Here is an 18,965-nt window from a genome sequence, read left to right on the forward strand (position 1 = left end):
AAGAGGTTTGGTAACCCTCTTTAATAATCATAACAATAAAACGGCCTCCCATTCTAGAGTTGTGAGGAGCCCATGTAATTGGACTAAAGGCTCCCGAAAATAATAACAATAACAAGAATCCCTATTGCAGAGGACCCCAGGAAAAAACCCAGTGCTATGGCCAAGACACCGCTCTGTAGTAATAATCCTAACAGTATCATAGCGTGGAAACTGCGCGCGGCAGTGGTGACATTTCCCACAACTCAGTGGCGCCCCCGGGCAGCTACCACCAGTCCTCTGGCCGGCTCCCATAAGCCCGCCGGCCGGCGAGTCTACACAGCTCGAGCTGCGGGCTGCTACCCTCGGATGCGAAGCTTAGCTGGCGGAGGAGCGGCGGCAGCCCGAGGCACGTGTTGTGTGTGCTCCGATTGCAAAAGAAAAAAAATGCATTGCAAACTATTAACTTTTTTTTTAAGTATGCAATGCCGGGGATGGGGGATAGACAGGTGCTAGGCGGGGGTAGGCGCCCCACGCGCCGGCCTCCTGCTGCCCCCCCCCCCAAACTTCCCTTTGCATTGATCAGCACGTTACGTCTGTATTGATAAGTTTGCAAAAAGCCAAAGTCAAGTGCAATCGCGCGGCACACCGACCCCGGACTTGGGGGGGAGATGCAGCGAGCGCTCCGCGGGCCCGGGAGCCGGCTGCAGGCAGGGCAGCGGCGGCGCCAGCGCCTCTTGGAGAGGCTGCCTCCCCCCTCCCCGTCCCCTCCCATCCCATCCCCGGCCGCCTCCCCCCGGCGGGCACCGAGCTCCCCGCCCCGCGCGCTCCTCCCGCGCCCTCCGGGGGTCGGGGGGGCGCACGGCTCCCGGGCCCGGCGGCGGCGGCGGCGCGGCGGCGCCGAGGGGCTGCGGGTGGCAGGAGGCCGTGGGGCGCCCGAGGGGCCCCGAGCGGCGGCGCGCTGGGCCCGGGCGGCCGGCGGCGGCCCCGGGGCTGGGGGGAGTCCAGCCCGGATATTGAGTGCAGCCATTGAGAAAAGCCAAACTCTTGTGTGTGTGCGTCTCGAATAGCCCCCAAGATGGCCGCCAATGTGGGATCGATGTTTCAATATTGGAAGCGATTTGATCTACGGCGACTCCAGGTTAGTGCGGGCAGCACTGGCCGCGCGGCCGTGGGGAACCCTCGGGCGCGCCCTGGGCGCACCGGGGAGGTACCCGGGAGGGCGGTCGGGCGCCCCAGGGAGGCGGGCGGCGGCTGCTGGGGCTCGCCGGGGCTCGACTGCCCGCTGCCCATCGATAGGTATTAGGAATTGATCTCGCCGCTGCTCTTTGTTCGGTTCAATCATCGATTAGCCGCCGCGACCATGGAGAAGCGCTAGCGAGCCCACGGCCCGGGGAGCGAGGCGGCGGGCGAGCGGCGGAGTGAGGCACGGGGAAGGCAGGGTCTGCGGTCCCAGGCAGGGGGCTGCTGGCGGGACCACCGGCAACCCCCCTTGCGCCGCACTTTGCGCGCCTCCCAACTTCGCGGCGCCCGGGGAGGCCGCGGAGCGCGCCCAGTGCCTGTCCGCGCCCGGCTCGGGTTCGGGCGAGGGAGGGAGGGAGCTGGCGGGCTGGGAGGAGGAGGAGGAGGAGAGGGGGGAGGCATCCGGGGTTGGCGAGGAGGCGGCTCCGCGCCCCGTCGCCCGCCGGCACCTCCACCGCCCGCCTGGCTGCGCAGCCCGGACGCGCAGCCACCCGGGGGCCGCTGCTGCCGCCCCAGCCGCTACAGCCACCATCGCTGGACTGGCCGCCTACACCGGCAGACCTCTCCTTGGGCCGGGTTCTAGGGGTTCGTCTTTGCTTCTTGTCTTATTCCCGCTTCCGACCTCTTTCCAAGTCTAGATGGGGACGGGCGGTGGAGATGGGCCCGGGGCGCGCGCAAGTTTGCGCTCCTGCCTCGGGGGCCTTGGAGAACCGGGAGCGGAGCAGAGCAGGTGACTCCAGGCTCTCGGGCCCACAGGAACTTTTAAATGGGAAATTCCCTCGCTGTCTTCTACCTCCTGCTTTTCCTCCCCGACACTCCTCTCTTTTCTCCTTTCTCCAGCCTCTTCTTTCTTTCTCTCTCTTCTTTCCTTCTTCCTCCCTAGAGTGACTCCCTCCCAAACTCCGGCACTTTATCCCCATTCCACCTTTTTCTGGGAGTCTGTCTCCTCCAGATTTGGGGGTATTCTCTGCTGACCCAATAGGAGGCCGAGCTGGGGGGTGGAATCTCAGAGAGCTGCGCGCTGGAGGCACAGCGCTAGCCTCTGTCCTTTCCCAGGTGCCCCAGGATGCTCCAGACAAGCCCCCCAAACTCAGGAGTCTCACCAAGGTGCGGTGGGAACAAGGGGCGGGGAAGTGGTGCTGATAACGGGCGATTAAAGCATCCTGCCTTGGCCTTGACATTCTCAGAAGAAGGGAGAGCATCAGTCTGGAGATAAAAAGGGACCCACTTTTTTTTTTTTTTTAATCCGCCTGCAAATCTCGTCAAGTTTCTTCTGATAAGTAGTTACAGTACCCCCTTCCTCCTGGTGGCTTCCCAACCCCCCTCCTTCCTAACTCCTCACTCCCTGCAGGCCCCCTCCCTCAAAGCCATTGAGCTGGAGAGAAAATCGGGGCACTCAGGCATGCAGTTAATAACTGCGAGTGCCTTGCAATTCCAGGTCGTCGCTCGAGTTGGGGCTACAGTTTGGTGGCCAGCTGAGGCGGGCAGGGCTGTGAGCTGTGCTTGCTGGTTTAAATGATGCTAAAGTGGCCTTTCTGGAAGAGTGGGGGATGGGGGGAGAGAGAGAGAGGGAGAGAGGGAGCGAACGGGAGAGAGTTGGGCAGCCACATTGGGCTTGGCACGAAGGCCAATGGTAATTGTATTCCCTGCTAATGTTTGTAAATGAGACCCGGGCACGGCTGGGGGACAGCGTCTTTATTTATGATTGATGTTCTGTAACATAAGGAATGACAAGAACGTGGCAGATGAGAGAAGAGGAACCAGAAGGGCTGGTGAAAGCCCTTTGCAGGGTCCTATTGTTATTCTGGGCTGGAGAAAATTTCCGCGGCGAGATTTGCAGCGCTGGTATTTGCTCCCGGTTGGCCAGAATGTCAGTTAACACAATTTTCATTAGATAACTCGTTTTCAATCCGGGGAGCTTGGGCTGCAACCGGGAGGTAGAGTGAGACCTGGGGCTGGATGCTGAGGGGTGGGTGCGGCTCCCAGGGGGCTGATTTCTGAGCTGGAGTGGAGGGGGTGTTGAATCTCACTCTTTTCCTTCTCGGGCTCAGGGGTCTTTTGTGGAGCTGTTGGGGTCACCCAAATCTTGATTCCAGTTGGACTGTCATTGATCTGAGAACCCTTTGTTAGGGTTTTAGAAGATGCTGAGGTGGAAAAGCAAATTTGAACTGGAAAGGATGAAGGTGGGGTTGGTGGAGAGCCTCGTTCAGGTGATGGGGATACAGGGCCAAGACGTCTCCCTGCACAGGGTGTATACATAGGGTGTGGGAGGGGTGGGTGTGTTCATTAAGACAATGGCTGGTGTGTCTGGCACGAAAGGAGAAGGCTCTGGGGAAGGGGTTAAGCTCATTTACATGGATATTAAGTGTGTGTGTGGGTCCCTGTGGGAGTTTGAAAAGCTGCACACTTTTAGAGAGCAGAGAGGTAAATGTGGCAGCGGTGGCCGAGTGTAAACATTGAGGCCCTCACATCTGCTGTGGTCCCCACCCTTGTCCTGAAATGTTCAGTTGTTCCCCTGCCCAGTAGGCTGACCCCTCCCCCCGCAACCCCCCGTATTCTCACTGATGGCATTTTGTCGGAAACAGATTATGAGCCTAAGCACTTTTGCCTGGGATCATCTCTTGTGCATAATGCTAATGACTCCGGTGCCATACTTTTGTTTTCATTTTTTTCCCTTCCCACTTTCCTCTCCTCTGGGAGATAGCCAGAAGGGAAAACTTCAGCCGGCTCGTTCCAAGATCTGGGTAGGAAAGGTGGGTCCCCACCCCAGGCCCTGTGCCGGCCAAGAGCTTTGGGCCCACTCTTCACGTGGCCCAGCTGCTTATGAGTGTGAGGTGTGTGGCTTCAATTCAGTGGTTTCATGCAGCCTAGTTGCTGAGTGTTAAAGTGGCCGAGGCAGCAAAGGAGGCCTGTGTCCCCAGGCCAGACCATGCTGCTGACGCCACCCTGATCCTGGCAAGAAAGGTGACCTTGTACCGGCCTGCGCACAGCCCTCCGGAAGTATACATTTTTCAAATATAGAAGCAGTCCGGTTATTATTTCTTCCAGTGCCATCTCTGGACACAGCGGGGCTGTTTTCCTAGGATGGAAGTCAGTCAGCAGTCTTAATGACTTGAGGGCTGATGATGGTAAAGATGCTGTGACATTTGGTACCCTACTCCAGGATCCCTGAAACTGCTTCTCCCTTTCTCTGCTTGTTCTTTTTTTTTTCCTCTGCAGCTAGCAGTCCAGGAAACGAGAAGAGAAAAAAATTCTATCTCAGAGTTGATGCTAGGCATGTTTCATTTGGTTATAAGATTGCTTTATGGTGAACATTACTAATGCAGTATTTTTTTATGGCTTTTCTGTGTATAATCGTCATAACTGGATTCATACCTTTGTGATTTTCTTTTTCTGCTTCACTTTGCCACTTTTTTTATGATGCTCTGGGTCCAGTCTCCTGTGATATCTTTTTTTTTGTCTTCGAAGAGGGTTAACAAGAGTTGGTGCCCAGTCCAAATGCACATCTACGTTTCTTGGGAGGAAAGAGGTTGGGTGGAGGGATCATACAGTACGAATTCCGCTTGGGGTGTGAACATTTAGGGAGGAAGACTGACGGGTCGAGTGAGAGAAGCTGGACTTTTTGTAAGGAGTTTGGAGAAACTTCTGGGAAGGCTCAGTTTCTTGGCGCCTGGGAGATGGGACTTGATGGAATGTTTTTCCCTGCTCAAAGTTTAGAAAAGAGCATGGATGTGATTAAAATATTATAACCTTATGATATTCTGAAGTGCATAAGTTTTACATATCAGCCACAGAGAGTTTAGACATCCATTAGAGCCTCTGACAGCTTGACTTATCTAAATGTGCTATCATTTAACAATGTGTCAAAATTCCTCTTTCTTTAGATGACAGCAGTAAATAAGCTATCAGCCCTGTTGGCGGAATCCTAACTTTGGAAACTTTGCTGTAATAGAATTGCTGCCGGGGTGGGGAGCACGAGCAGACCAGGCTTGGCGTGGCCCAGGCCCAGGCCCAGGCCCATGCGATGGCTGGCATTGGGCAAGGGCTGTGGGAGGTTGGAGGGGGAGGAAAGGGAGAGCTGGGAGGCAGAGGGTGTGAGGGGAGATTTCTAGCAGCAGCTCTGTGAATATGACGACCAAACCATCGGTCAGCCCCCGGACCCTTCCAAGTCCAGCCAGTGGGTGACCCTATTCCATCTGCCTCTCCAATTCATTGGAAGCCACACCCTGTGGGCCTTTTTTGCAGAAGGAGCTAGAAACAGGTGTTGAGAATTTATTTAAAGAACCCAGCAGTCTTTTCTGGGCATCCCAAAATTCTGGATTCTCAACTCGACAGAAATTGCTTCCCGAAGATGGGCTCTCTCTTTGAGTGCTGGAAGAAAAACGAGCAACGTCTCATCCCTGACCGCTTTTGCTGTTGGAGGTCTCGAAGTTTCTTTTATTAATACCTGAATTCACTGTAGAAAATCGAGAAACCACGGACAAGCCTAAAGAAGCAAATAAGCGTCTCAGTGGGTTATTTCAGATGAGCACGGTGTTATTTTGACCAGAGGGAACAGGTTTTCTGATGGTGATGGTGCTTTTTCTTTTTTTTTCCTTCCTTTTTCTTTCTTTCTCCTTCTTCTTTTTTAAAAAAACTCTTTTGTTAAAAGGTGGATTCTGTCTTCGAACTTGACATTCTGTTGTGGTAACCTTTCTTCCATCAGATGGGATTTAAAACGTGAGCACCTTGGCTGGTGCTAAATTTGGTCCTGGATGACGGTGGACATGGCTGTCCAGGAACTGTGGTTTTCTCTGTTGCTTTCTGAAAGGGCTGAATTTCTGGTGGCTTCCAGATATCTAATTCAGAGACTGAGTCTGGCAGAGGTTGAGCATGGGAAGGGGACTGAGGTGGTGGCCTACCTTTGTTCCTGGCTTAGGAATTCAGGGTTCAGTCTTTGGTTTGATTTTTCTGTCTTGGGGGTGCTCTTTAGTAATGACAGTGGCTTATATTGAAGATGTCGGGGAACGTGGAGGTAGTAGATGGAGAGGAAGGGCCCCAAGAGGACCTAAAAGGTACAGCCTCTAGCACCCCTGGGTGAATCACCCAACATTCCAAGTGTCCCATTTCTTAATCCATCACACGGCCTAGCTGTGCGCATCTGGTCTGCTGTACTAGTTGCTGTAAAGGGGAAGGATGCTGACATACTTTGTGTGCCAGTTAAACATGTTGTCTTCTAATGACCTGGGGGCCCGTTCTGGCGGTGGGGGGGAGCTATTGACCGTTTAAACAAATTTTTGAGACAAGAAATTATGTCTAGGATGGAGTTCTTGGTTTCTAAGCCTTGCAGATCCATTCACAAAAATCATTTGTAGCGTTTTGTAGGATATGAACAATCTATTCCTGTCATACTTAAAAGTTTAAAATCCAGACTCCTTTCCCCTGGTTATAAGGCTCCCGTAATCTGCGCCCCCTGTTATCTCTCTGGCTTCATCTCCAGTCTCTCTCCTTCTGCACACTCTGCTCCAGTCACAATGGTCTTTTTGTCCCTTAAACACAGCAAGCACATTCTTACCTCAGGGACTTTGCACTTGCAGTTCCCTCTGCCTGGGACTCTTTTTCTCCAGATCTTCCCGTGGCTGGCTCCTTCTTTTCGTTTGGTCTCACCCCAAATACCTGAAGAAGCTTCCACTACCATTTTTACCCTTTAATGTGTAAATGTGCTTCCATGTCTCTAAGGATGGTGTTTCCCTGAGGGTTTTGACCTCATAACCTTCTCAGGGTGTGGCATCTCTCTAGACTCTTTAGGAAACCATCTAGGTCTGCCATCAGGGTTGCCAAACTTTTTCTGTAAAGAGGCAGATAATAATATGCTTTAGACTTTGTGGTCTCTGTTGCAAGCACTCAGTTCTGCTACTATGGCATGAAAATAGCCATAGACAATAAGAATGAATGGAAATGGTTATATTCCAATAAAACTTTACAAAAACAGGTGGTGGGCTGGATTTGGCCTTAGGGCAATAGTTGCTGAGCCTGGTCTACTGGTCTATGTGATGGCTGTGGCATGGCCAAAGTGTTTCACTTTTCAGTTGAGAGTATTGGGGTAGATCAAACTTAGTTCTAGAAACTTGTTCCATACTTTTTCCCTCAAGAGGGAAGTACGAGGAGCCAGGATGGTGAAGGGCCCCTGTCTGGCTTCCAATCCTGGCTCCATCATCTACTGGCCATGTGATTTTGGATGGGTCACTTAACCTCTCTGAGCCTTATTTCCTTGTCTCTAAATGAGACTAACAGTAGTCTTCACCTTTTAGGTTGTTCTTAAAGATTAAAGCACTTTAAATGTGAAAGTGCTTAGCACAGTGCTGGGCACACAACTACTGTTCCGTATGTGTCTTCTTATTGTCGTTGATATTTTTAGAGAGTAAGAGAGGGGTGAGAAAACCAAATAAGCAGTGGATCCCGGAACTTGCTGGCCTTGAAAGCTTGTTTTAGAGATTACTGGGCACTTTTTCTCTTCTCTTTTACTCCATTGGGGGCTTACTATATTAATATATTACTAATATTGTATGTGATGTCTTATATTTTGGGAGCTCTGAGCACAGAGGTTGCAGACTGGGAGCTATGTCTGGCCAACGGATGTATCTGTCTCGATTAGTGCTATATTTTAAAAACACTTTTGTGTACGTTTGTCAGCATTTAAAACATAGGAGATGTTACCTAAGAAATTCAGATGTCCAGTATCCCATATAAATCAAACGCTCTGACCACACCTGGCAGGAGGTGGAGACCTGGCAAGGGCATGCCAAGCAGAGGGAACGGCAAGGCCCTGGGTTGAGGGTCTGTGCTGGGTCAGGTCAGCTGTAGGGGTCGTGAGGAGGGTAGCTGTCAAGGCCACTGGCTGCCTTTCTCCAGGTGCCTAGTGTCAGAAGAGGCGGCATTTCCAGAAAAAACAAAAGGCCCTTGACAAGCTTCATGAATATACATGATTAGCCCTCTGTCTCTGCTTTTCCTCAGTAGCTCAGTCACCCTCAAAGTGGGCCAGTGGCTGCCCCCGCCTTCCCAGTCCTTTCCCTATATACCCCCTCTGCCATCCTTCAGTTCAGCCAGATGAAACAGCAGTTCCAGGATACGCATTTGTCATTAAAAAGAAAGAAAGAGAGAAAAAAAAAATCAATCCTTCAGCCTCTTTGGCCTGAGCTGGTTGTCTGCCCGAGACGCCCGGAGCCAAGCAGTGCTTAAGACTCTGGGCCGCTGTCGCTCGAACTGGACGGGGTAAATGGCTCCCCAGGAACCATTACGGTCGATAGACTTGTCCAGCCAGCTGTTTGGAGTGTGGGTGCTGCAGACAGGACCACAGGGGTCACCAGGGCAGCCAGGTCGAGGGCAGGTATCCCTGAGTAAGGTGGTCACTCAGAGGCCACTCTGCTGGGGGCACCTACTTGGGGTGCTTGTCCATTATGAGTGTCTGTGGGCTCCAGGTATCCGAGGGGTGTAGTGTGGGCTGCAAACTCAAGCCCTGCAGCCTCCCATTCCCAAAGACATTTAGTGAGGACTCTGGAGCCACGGGGCCTGGCTCTAGTCCCAGCTCTGCCACTTACCAGCTGTGTGACCTTGGGCAAGTCACTTAACCTTTCTGAGCCTCGGTTTTCTCTTGTGTAAAATGGGGATAACAGTAGTATCCACCTCCTTAAGGATTGTGGATTAAGTGAGTTAATGCACGTGAAGTGTGAAATCCGTGCCCAGGACATAGATGTGCTATATAATGTTAATAATAATAACTGCTATTGTCTTTCAGTCTGGAAATGTATATTCACCACTCACAGTATAAGTTATAACTGTAACTAATAACTGTGTAAATAATAATAAGTAAATAGCATAAATACTGTAAGTAATAATAATATACCGGAGATATCACAGTGAACCGGAAGACAGAGTGCCAGCTCTCACCCAGCCTGCAGACAATGGGGGGGTGGGTACACGTCTCATTGGACAGATGGGTGTGTAGTCACACAGGGGGATTTGATTCTGAGACAGTAGGAGGCAAAAGAACTGCCTGAGTCTGGGGGAGCCTTCCTGGAATAAGTGATGCTTCAGCCGAGGTGTCAAGGACAAGGTCAGGGAAGAGCATCCCAGCAGAGGAAATGTGCTAAGACCTTGAGGTGGGTGGAAAAATAGTGCATGCAAGGAATTGAAGGAAGGCAGTGAGGCTGGTCACAGATTCTGAGTGGCTCTTGGACCCACCTTCATCCTCAGTCTTGCCATCTGTCAGTTGGGAGTAAGGATGAAGCATAAAATAAGATTATTTAGCACATGTGTGGCCCGGAATGAATCTGTCTCAGTGGGTACTTAGTAAACTGTCAAACACCATAAAAGCCTTGGGTATTGCTTTTATTTTTTAACAAGGTATTCAAGCCCAATTCTTGCTCTTTTGCAAAATGCGCCCCACCATCCTCTGTTTATCTCGTGATCACGCACGGGGCAGTCAGGATTCAAATCCCAGTTCTGCTCCTTCCTAGCTGCATGCCCTTGGGCAAGTTATTTCCCCTTTCTGAGACTTGGTTTTCTCAGCTATAAGATGGATACAATAATGGTACCTTCCAGTGGCGGCCATGAGAATGCACCTTGCAGACCTTTGACTCTAGGGAGTGTGATAGGCAGGTGGCACCAGATAACTGCTCTTGGAGATCACCCCACAAGTGCCACAGCCAGGAGCTGAGTTTAGCAGGGACTAAAAGCAGACCTGTTCCTGGGACACACAGGACTCCTTTGCAGGCTCCAGACTCCTCGGCAGTCTAGGATGCTTCCACAAACCAGCCAACCTACCTACCAACTTCCCTTCCTTCTTCCCTCCCTCCCTTCCTTCATTCCTTCTCTCCTTCATTCTGGCTCCCTCCTGCAGGCGCAGGCATTGATCCTGATAAATCTCTCTGTCTTGTAATCCTCCCTTTGCGTCTGCTTCTCAGGGGATCACACTTCCCTACAGGAAAGATGAAATGAGGTTTGGACATCTACCTAAGGCACCTAATACATTGGAAGTGCTCAGTTGAGGTATCTTTTATGTCTTGTTGGGAGCCTGGGGGATGTCACTCTCAACGTTGTCTCTTCCCAGTTGCCTGTTCTTACCTGGCCCACTGTGTGATTAGGTCCCCCCTTCCCTTTTTCATCCCTCCATTATCTCTCACTCTCATTTCCTGCCACTCCTCCCCTTTTTATTCAAGCACTCTGGCCTCCTCACTGTTCCTTGAACACACCAAACATTCCAACCTCAGGGCCTTTGCACTTGCTGTTCCCACTGTGTGGGAAACGCTTTCCCAGACATCTCCTTGGTTCTGTCTCAGTCCCTTCAGTCCTTTGCTTAAATATCACCTCTTCGGAGATGTCCTCCCTAAGCTCTCTTTCCAAAATAGCCTCCCCCCATTTCTTTACCACCATCTGCTTTACCTGGGGAGGGCAAGGACATAGTAAGTTCTTAATAAATATTTGGATGATGGAGTGGATGGTTACCACAGGAAGGGTGAGGTGAGGGCAGCTGCCTTGACTCCACCTTGGGGGGTGGTCCTGGGGGACCCAGCTCCTCCCAGGTCCCCAGCTTCTTTACCCATCACTAGCTCTTGAAAGTCTCTCACTCTGTGATTGGGAATTGGGCACGGGCCTCAGACTCACAGTGAACAAAGATTTATCTTTAGCTCTGTGAGTCTCGCTTTAGAAACTGGTGACCCCAATTCCAGCCTGGGAGGTGGCTCCCATCCTAATTAATAAATCCATTAATTAATTTCTGGCAGGCTGTGGACCATCAGTGGTGGTTTGGTGGCCTCAGTCACAGACAGCTCAAAGCAGGTCCCTGCAGCCGGTGAGATGGCTGTTATGGGGGACACAGATAGCCAGTTAACACGCTTTTGGACCCAGATGACATTCTTCTCCCAAAGCCTGGTTCGTGGGCCCATCTGATCAACCCAGCAGGCGTCAAAGAGGGATCAAGGTCTCTGGACGCTAGAGTTGAGGGGATTTCCTGCTCAGCATCCCCTGGGACTCCTAGTTTACAGTCAGGCAAGAGGTCAGGATCGGAGTCTCCCCTTTCCTTTTGTGGTGGAAGGACTCTGTCCGGGCCTCGGTTTTCCTGTCTAAAATGGAGCTTCCCTGGGTTGTCGAGACAGATTATTCATTCATTCATTTAATGAAAATTATTCGGCACCTGTTATGTGTCAGGTGCAATGTGAGGTGTTGGGGGTGCAGGAGTGAACAAAAGAGACCAAGTCCCTGCCCTCATAAAGCTTCTCTATTATAACCGTTTGGAGATGGAAGTACTTTTCTTCAAGGCTGTGAGAAGTAAGGAGCGACAAACCAATACAGACACAGCCTAGGGCTGGGCATGCTGTAAGCCTTTCCAAGATAGTGACTGTTATTAATCATTGTCTTTATTAACAACAACACCAACAATAATAATAACTATGATGATGATGACGGTGATGCTGTGAGGTAGTTTGAGGTAATTCCTGTTGAATTTCGGGTGCCCTGGGGGCAGCACCTGAAATGATTTGAGCATGGGCTTGGAGTAGTCAGACCTCACTTTGGACCCTGGCCTTGCTGCTTCCTAACTGGGAGGCCTTGGGTGATTCACTAGACTTTTCTAAGTCTCAGTTTCCTCATCTGTAAAATGGGAATCATACACAGCCTCTACCTCATGGGGACATTGTGGGGGTTTGATGAGTGGAAGCATGGCAAGTCCTTAGCACCGGGCCTGGAATATGTTCATTCCCAGGAAACGAGCAGCTATTATTACTTTTATTATTATTGTCAGGATCATTGTTGTTTGTTATTCACCTCCTGGTCCTCACCAGCCAGCGGCAAGGTAGACTAGATCCTTGCAGAGAGGCACTGGGTGGGAGGCCAGGCCTCTCCAAATGCCCCTTGGCTGGCTTTAGCAAGGGCAGGCCTGGCATTTGCTTTGGAGCTTCAGAAGGAAGCTCTCTGCACAGAAAGGCCTGACAGTTCCTCTTGAACCTTTATTGCATGGTAGACAGTGTTTAGAGCCCTTGACAGATATTATCTCGTTTAATTCTCACAACACTAGGACAGGAAAACTACTATTATCCCGTCTTTACAGTTGAGCAGACAGAGGCACAGATGGTTAAGTCCAAGGCCATATTGTCAGCAAGCAGCAGAGCTTGAACTCTAACCCAGGATGCAGGTCTGTTGGCCCCTCATGTCCCTGACCTTCACTCACTAGGGGCCGGAGGTACCTCTTCCAGAGCCAGTCCCCCCACTCCCTGCTCCCCTCTCAGGGTTCCCCCACCTATATTCATTATGCTTGTGTTTTCCCCTTCGTTGTTTTTTTTTTTTTTTTTTGCGGTACGCGGGCCTCTCACTGCTGTGGCCTCTCCCATTGCGGAGTACAGGCTACGGACGTGCAGGCTCAGCGGCCATGGCTCACGGGCCCAGCCGCTCCATGGCATGTGGGATCTTCCCGGCCCGGGGCACGAACCCGTGTCCCCTGCATCGGCAGGCGGACTCTCAACCACTGCGCCACCAGGGAAGCCCTCCCCTTCGTTTTTTAAATATCTTAAAAGACCTCATCATTGTCAACTCATGGAAATGAATCCAGACCCACAAGCCTGAGAGGCATGGGGTAGGGTGGCAGGTGGGAGGTTATTAATAACACAAGAAAGATTCCTGTCTCCTGTCCTGGAAAATGAACACCACCCAGCCATCCGTCCCTGGCCTACCTGCCGGAGTCCAGAGCTGTGTGGCGCGCCCTGCGGTTCGGCCTGTGTTCGCAAAATGAAATTCTCGGCCCGGGCTGATAATAAGCAGGTATTGATTGCTGCCTTGGTCATTATCAAGATTTATTTAGTCGATATGGCCTCCTCGATCAATAAATCGTGTCGTTGATAAAGAAAGAAGGGGATAGACTTGTAGGCTTTATTAAAAAAGTTTTTTAGATATTTTTTCTTAACTGCTAAATCTTTTTTTTAACTGCTAAACCCTCTTTCCGTGGCTGTATCACCCACACTCTACATTTCATACTTGGCTCCATAAGCTCTTTCCTTTCATGGTAGAACTTAACTTATCGCTCTGGTTTCTAGAAGCAAAGACTTGGGGCCCAGCTGCTTCTGGAATGGCCCCTGGGACTCAGATGTCTCCTCACTTTTCTGTCCTCCCCCCAGTGCGGGGCTGGGAGTTACTTCCTGGCTTGTCAGTACCCCATTCTCTCATTTCATCCTCACAACAACCTGCTGCAGTAGGTACTAGTGTTACCCATTTTTCAGAAGAGGAAACTGAGGCCAGAGGGGGGCCATCCATTGTCACAAAGCACTTGAATCTAGTCTGGCCAGTCTTTGCTCTGAACCTGACATGTATTCATCAAATGGCAAATATTTATCTAGTATGTGCTGTGGGCCCAGCACAGTGTCAGGTGCTGGGTATAGAGGGGTAAGCTAAATAAATTAATGTGTAATTACTGAGATAGAAAGAATGGAGGAAAGAAACGACCAAATGCTACTAAAATCAAGATGAAGGAGGAAACTGTTTATTCAGGCTAGTTACTGAGTAGATGACATTTAGGCTGAGACCTGAACAATGAGGAGCCAGTCAGGCAAAGTTCAGGTGGAAGAGACTTCATAGCTACAGGAGCAGTGTGTGCAAAGGCCCTGAGGTGGGAATCCACTTGGCACATCTAGGAACTGAAGGAAGGCCAGTATGGCTGAGACAGTGTGGTCAGGGAAGGGAGGGTAGAGGACAGGATGAAGTCCGAGAGGGAGGGAGGCCCTGTAGACCGCGGTAGGGGGTTGTATTCAGTTGGGTTATATTCTCAGGGAAGTGAGAGGACATTGAGTGTTTAAAGCAGTGGAGAAACAGGATCCAGAGTATGTCTGGTTCCCACTGGGTTCTGCCTGATAGGGAACAGTGAAGGAAGGGAGGGAACGTTTGGAAAATAGGTAAAAGAGAGCTTCTATGACAATCTGATATGTTATCTCTGCCCAGAGAGGGTCTTAGTGCTGAGAGGCCTTTGGGTGTACAAGTGTTTTGAGGACTATATCATTCAAGGTTGGGGGTGTGTGTGGGAGAAGTTTTCTATGGGGACATACCTGATGCCCCCAGCAGGGTGGCAGCTGTGCTTCCTTAGGAAGGGGGTGGTTGCTTCCCTTGTGCAAATGGCTAGCTGGTGTTTTGGAGGCCTCTCGTGGCAGGTATGCAGTGGGCAAGGGGTGTTGTGTTCCTCTCCTCAGAAATAGAACTGGTGCAAGGTGCTGGGGCAGGACTTGAGTTATGCTCTGAGAAGGGCTCTTTGCACTCTGGTTGTGGGTTTGGTTTATAACATGTTACCAAATGTTGCTTAACAGTAAGGACCGTGAAAAGATGAGGTGACTAAGATGGTGTGGATATCAGAGCACAGGACACAGGCCGGTGCTCTGTCGAGCCATGTCCTGGCCATCATATATGGGGATGCTATTGGGTAGCAGAGGGGTTGGATGTCTACCTGGGGGATTATTGGGAATGTGGGCTGGAGTACACAATAAATAGGACACTTCTCACCCTTTAGTTTTGTCCAATCTCCAAGCACCCACACACGGGAAGTCTGGCAGGGGTTGGGTGTCCAACTGTCTACCATCCATCCAATATTATTTCATCTGTTCATTCATAAGTTTGCTCACTTATCCATTTTTATCCACCCACTCAGCAATTTATCCAGCTGTCTGCTTTCTATTCCTACTGACTTCATCCATCCACCTACCCATTCATCATCTATCTATCTATCCATCCAGTCATCCATCCATGTATCTAATTACACATCCTTCCATCTATCCATTCATCTCCTTAGCCACCCAGCAACCCATCATGCCCCATCACTTCGCCCTGGACCTTGGTCTCCCAGTTTGCTTTCCTGTACAGACTCTGACCTCCCCCACTCTTTTTGACATATGGAAGTTAGTGAGATTATTAAAAACCTATTAAGAACCGTTTACAATGGCTCCCCATTGCCTTTGGGGCAAAGGCCCCAGCATGACCTTCTGGGCTTAGCACAGCTGGTCTCTACCCTGCATACTTGGTTTATAGTATTGCAAGTCTTCTGTTTTCTTCTTGATCATCTGTCTAGTTGTTCTATCCACTGTTGAAAGTAGGATACTGAAGTCTCTGTTATTGTTGAATTATCTATTTCTTCCTTCATTTCTGTCAGTTTTACTTCGTGTGTTATGGTACTCTTTTATTGGTTGCATATATGTGTTTAATTGTTATACCTTCCTGGTGGATTGACCCTTTTACCATTATAAAATATCCCTCTTTATGTCTAGTAACATTTTTGTTTGTTTTAAAGTCTATTTTATCTGATACCTGTATAGCCACTCCTACTTTCTTATAGTTGCTGTTTGTATGATATATGTTTTTCTATTCTTTTATTTTCAGTCTTTTTGTGTCTTTGAATTTAAAGCATGTCTCCTGTAGATAGCATGTAGTTGGATCTTGTTTTCTTATCTAGTCTGAAAATCTGCCTTTTGATGGGATGGTTTAATCCACTCACATCTAATATTATTATTGATATAGTTGGATTTAATCTACCAACTTGCTTTTTGTTTTCTACATGTCTCATGTCTTTTTTGTTCCTGTTTCTCCTTTTCTGCCTTCTTTAGCATTGCGTGAATATTTTCTAATGTAGCACTTTAATTTCGTTAATGGTTTTTAACTATATTCTTGAGGGTTTTTTTGGTGGTTGCTCTATGGTTTACCGTATACATCGTAGCTTAACAGAATCACCTTCAGAATTATACTAGCTTAATTCTAGTGTGTCTGCTGTTCTTGACCTTGATCTTGAGCCACATTCGCTGTGCCCTCCATGTTCCAGACTTACATGTCTTTCCTCTGCACCACAGCCCCCTGTGCATTACCTGCTCCCCCTGCTTGGGACACTGTTCCCTCACATCCCCCGTCAACTCCTCCCTCACCCTGGAAGCTTGTTCAATGTCACTTCCTCAGGGCAGCTTCCCCACTCCCCCTTGAGATGCTGGGTCCCATCTCTACTGCACTTACCACGGCAGGTATCACCCGTAGCTCTGATTATTGATCAACTGTTGCCTCCTTCTGTGAACTCTAACCTCCATGAGGGCACAAAGCAGCTTGTCCCCAGGATCTAGCAGCTGGGGGCTGAGCACATAGTAGGCCCTCAAAAAGTATCGGTCAAGTGAATAAACGGGATGGATGTGAATGTCATGTGACTGTATTTATGTATTTGTGTGTGTACACTGCATCTTTTTTGGTGTATTTTTGAGTATGTTTGTGGGTCTTCGCACGTTTATGTGTGTCTGTCCTTGTGTGTGTATATTAGCATGTTTATGTGTATGTGTCTGAGTATGTCATTGTGTCCTTCTGAGTGTCTTTGCACATGCGCCTCTGTGTCTGCATCCACGTGTGGGTGACTCTGTGTGTGCACTCATGTGTGTGTCATTGTCCGTGCATGCGCCTTAGTGTGTATGTGTATACATTTGTGTGCTCGTGCTCCAAGCAGCAGCTCCTTTCAGTCTCCTTGCATGCCCTTATTTTTTGACTAGTTTAGTGTAGCATTTAATGATTTCCCCAGAGCTAAGCACAGCCCCCCAAGTATTGATCTTGCTGCATTAGAGGTAACTCGGGGTAATGCACTACCAGCTGGCAGGTACTTCTCCTCAGAATTGGCTGCTGTACCTGCCCTGTCTCCTTAGCCCCAGCTTGATCCCTTAGAGGGGAAAACCCCAGGTTGGTAGCTTGGTGCAGGGGCAGAGGTATTCCTGACAGACAGATTGGCTTCCCTCTCACCACTGTGTGATGCAGCCAGGGACTGCCCCTTTTCATACCTCAGTTTCCTCATCTGTGAAATGGGGGTAGCAATAATAGTCACCTCATAGGGTTGTAGTGTGGAGGAAATGAGATAATCTTTGTGAAGGGCTCAGCTTGAAGCCTAGCATGTACCAGGCGCTCCATAAGTGTTATTCTGTCATCTGCTGTCATGCTTGCTCCCTGTTACCTCTAACCTCAATAGTGGGAGTGATGATTTCAGGCTGTGGCACAGAGGCAAACAACTAAGGAACTCTCTTCCTTCAAGGGGTGCTTTCCAAATGGCTTCTCTGTGGCCATCCAAGGACTGCACATCTGCTCCAGTGAGAGCAACATGCTAATCCACAAGTGCCCAGAGAAGTTCAGAGGCTTCCCGTACACATACAGCCTTTCCCCAGTAGAGATGGGATTTTGCCCCAGGAATTTCTGGCTTCTAAAACTCTACCAGCTGCTTGCATAGTCTCTAGCCTCAGCTTTCTCTCTTGCTCCCCAAACCCATATATCCTCCCTATCCCCAAACTGCCATACTCCTCATACTTTGCAGCCTTTGCATTTGCTTTTCCCTCTGCCTGGAATACTGTTCCCCTTGTTCTTTGGTGGCCCCAGCCCTCCTTCCCTGACTCTGTGCTGAGTTGGGCACCATCTTCTATCTCCTGCTCGGGCACCCCTGGCCTGGGCTGCTTTTCAGGCCACTCGGTGACTCCCTGGTTCCTTGCTGGTCCCCCTCATCAGATGGTGAGCTCATTAGTCTACATTGCAGCTGCAGTAACTGGTGTGACACTTGGTGAATGCTGAACGCCCGGTGCCCTGATCAGAGGTCACATTTTTAAAACTCGGGTTCCTGGCTTCTCTTCAGCAGAAGAGCTAGCATCCCTGGGCCTGCATTTCAAACAGGGCAGCAGTCAGCTGAGATGTGTAATGGGGGTGGGAATGGAGAGTGGGTTTCCCTTTTGCACAACCCCCAGTGGGCCCAGTTGTCCCATTGATGCTCCTTGTGCAGCCTCCATAGGCATGTGAGTTAGCAGCCTTACTCTAGGGACCAGCTGTGCTGACTTTGTGACTGGTGTGGAGATGATTCTGCCTTCTCTGGTCTCAGTATAGCCATTCCAGAAAATGGGCAGAATTTACATGGCTGTTCAGGGATGAGAGGAGTGCTGAAGTTTTGTTTTTTGTTTTTTTTGTTTGTTTTTTAATTTATCACTTATCAAGAGTGGCTCTGTGCCAGGCACAACTCTAAGTGCTCCCTAAATACCATCATTTAAATGATTTAATTCCCATAACAGCTCTATGATGTAGACACTATTAATATTACCATTTTGCAAAGGAGAAAGCTGAGGCACAAAGAGGTCAAGTGACTGGCCCAGGTTTACTCAGCAGAGTCAGGCAGTCTGATTCTAGAGATCCTCCTGTGTTTGTAGGCTCTCCTGCCTCTTGTTACTTCTGTGAGTATCCAAAGCAGAGACTGTACAACTGGGAAGGGGCTACTGTATATGCAGGTTTGCCTTGTAAAGGTCTTAACGTGATGGTGTCTTGCTCGCAGTGAACAGTGCCGGCTAGCAGGAGTGCAGGCATGGGCCAGGATTCCCGGGAGTGGGCGCTGATAAGCAGCTGGGGTGTCAGGGTCCCAGGAGCCGAGGTCAGAGCTGGTGACCATGCAGGTACTCTGGGAGGAGCCAGGCCTATTTTCTGCCCTTCACCTCCTGGGGTTGCTGGACCCTGGGCCCCTTGGGCCAGCAGCCTTGAGCCTCTCTGAACTAGCACTGTCCCTTGAAGGGTATTCTCCTCAGCCTCTGCAAGCAAGCGGGTTGGTCCCTCGGCCCATGGCCTACTTTGTGAAATTCATCTCTGGGAAAAAATGACTCTCTGAGCAGAGCAGAACATCTTGGCATCTCGTGGTGGGTGAGGACTTCTGCCTCCCCAGAGCGGGGAGGAGAGAAACCCAGACCCACTCCTGCTTCCCACTT

General features: G+C 50.1%; 1 protein-coding gene across 1 annotated transcript in view; it reads left to right on the forward strand.

Moving 5' to 3' along the window:
* Positions 1 to 1,051: 1,051 nt before the first annotated feature.
* CUX2 (cut like homeobox 2) overlaps positions 1,052 to 18,965 on the forward strand; it is a gene marked incomplete at its 3' end in the record, with an annotated part of 260,276 nt that continues 242,362 nt past the window's right edge. The window contains exon 1 of the mRNA XM_082667961.1: positions 1,052 to 1,117. Coding sequence (XP_082524087.1) covers positions 1,055 to 1,117 — 63 coding nt within the window. The 5' untranslated portion in view covers positions 1,052 to 1,054. The remainder of the gene's footprint in view (positions 1,118 to 18,965) is intronic.

This window comes from Grampus griseus (assembly GCF_964374135.1).
Source record: "Grampus griseus genome assembly, chromosome: 12".
NCBI lineage: Eukaryota > Metazoa > Chordata > Mammalia > Artiodactyla > Delphinidae > Grampus > Grampus griseus.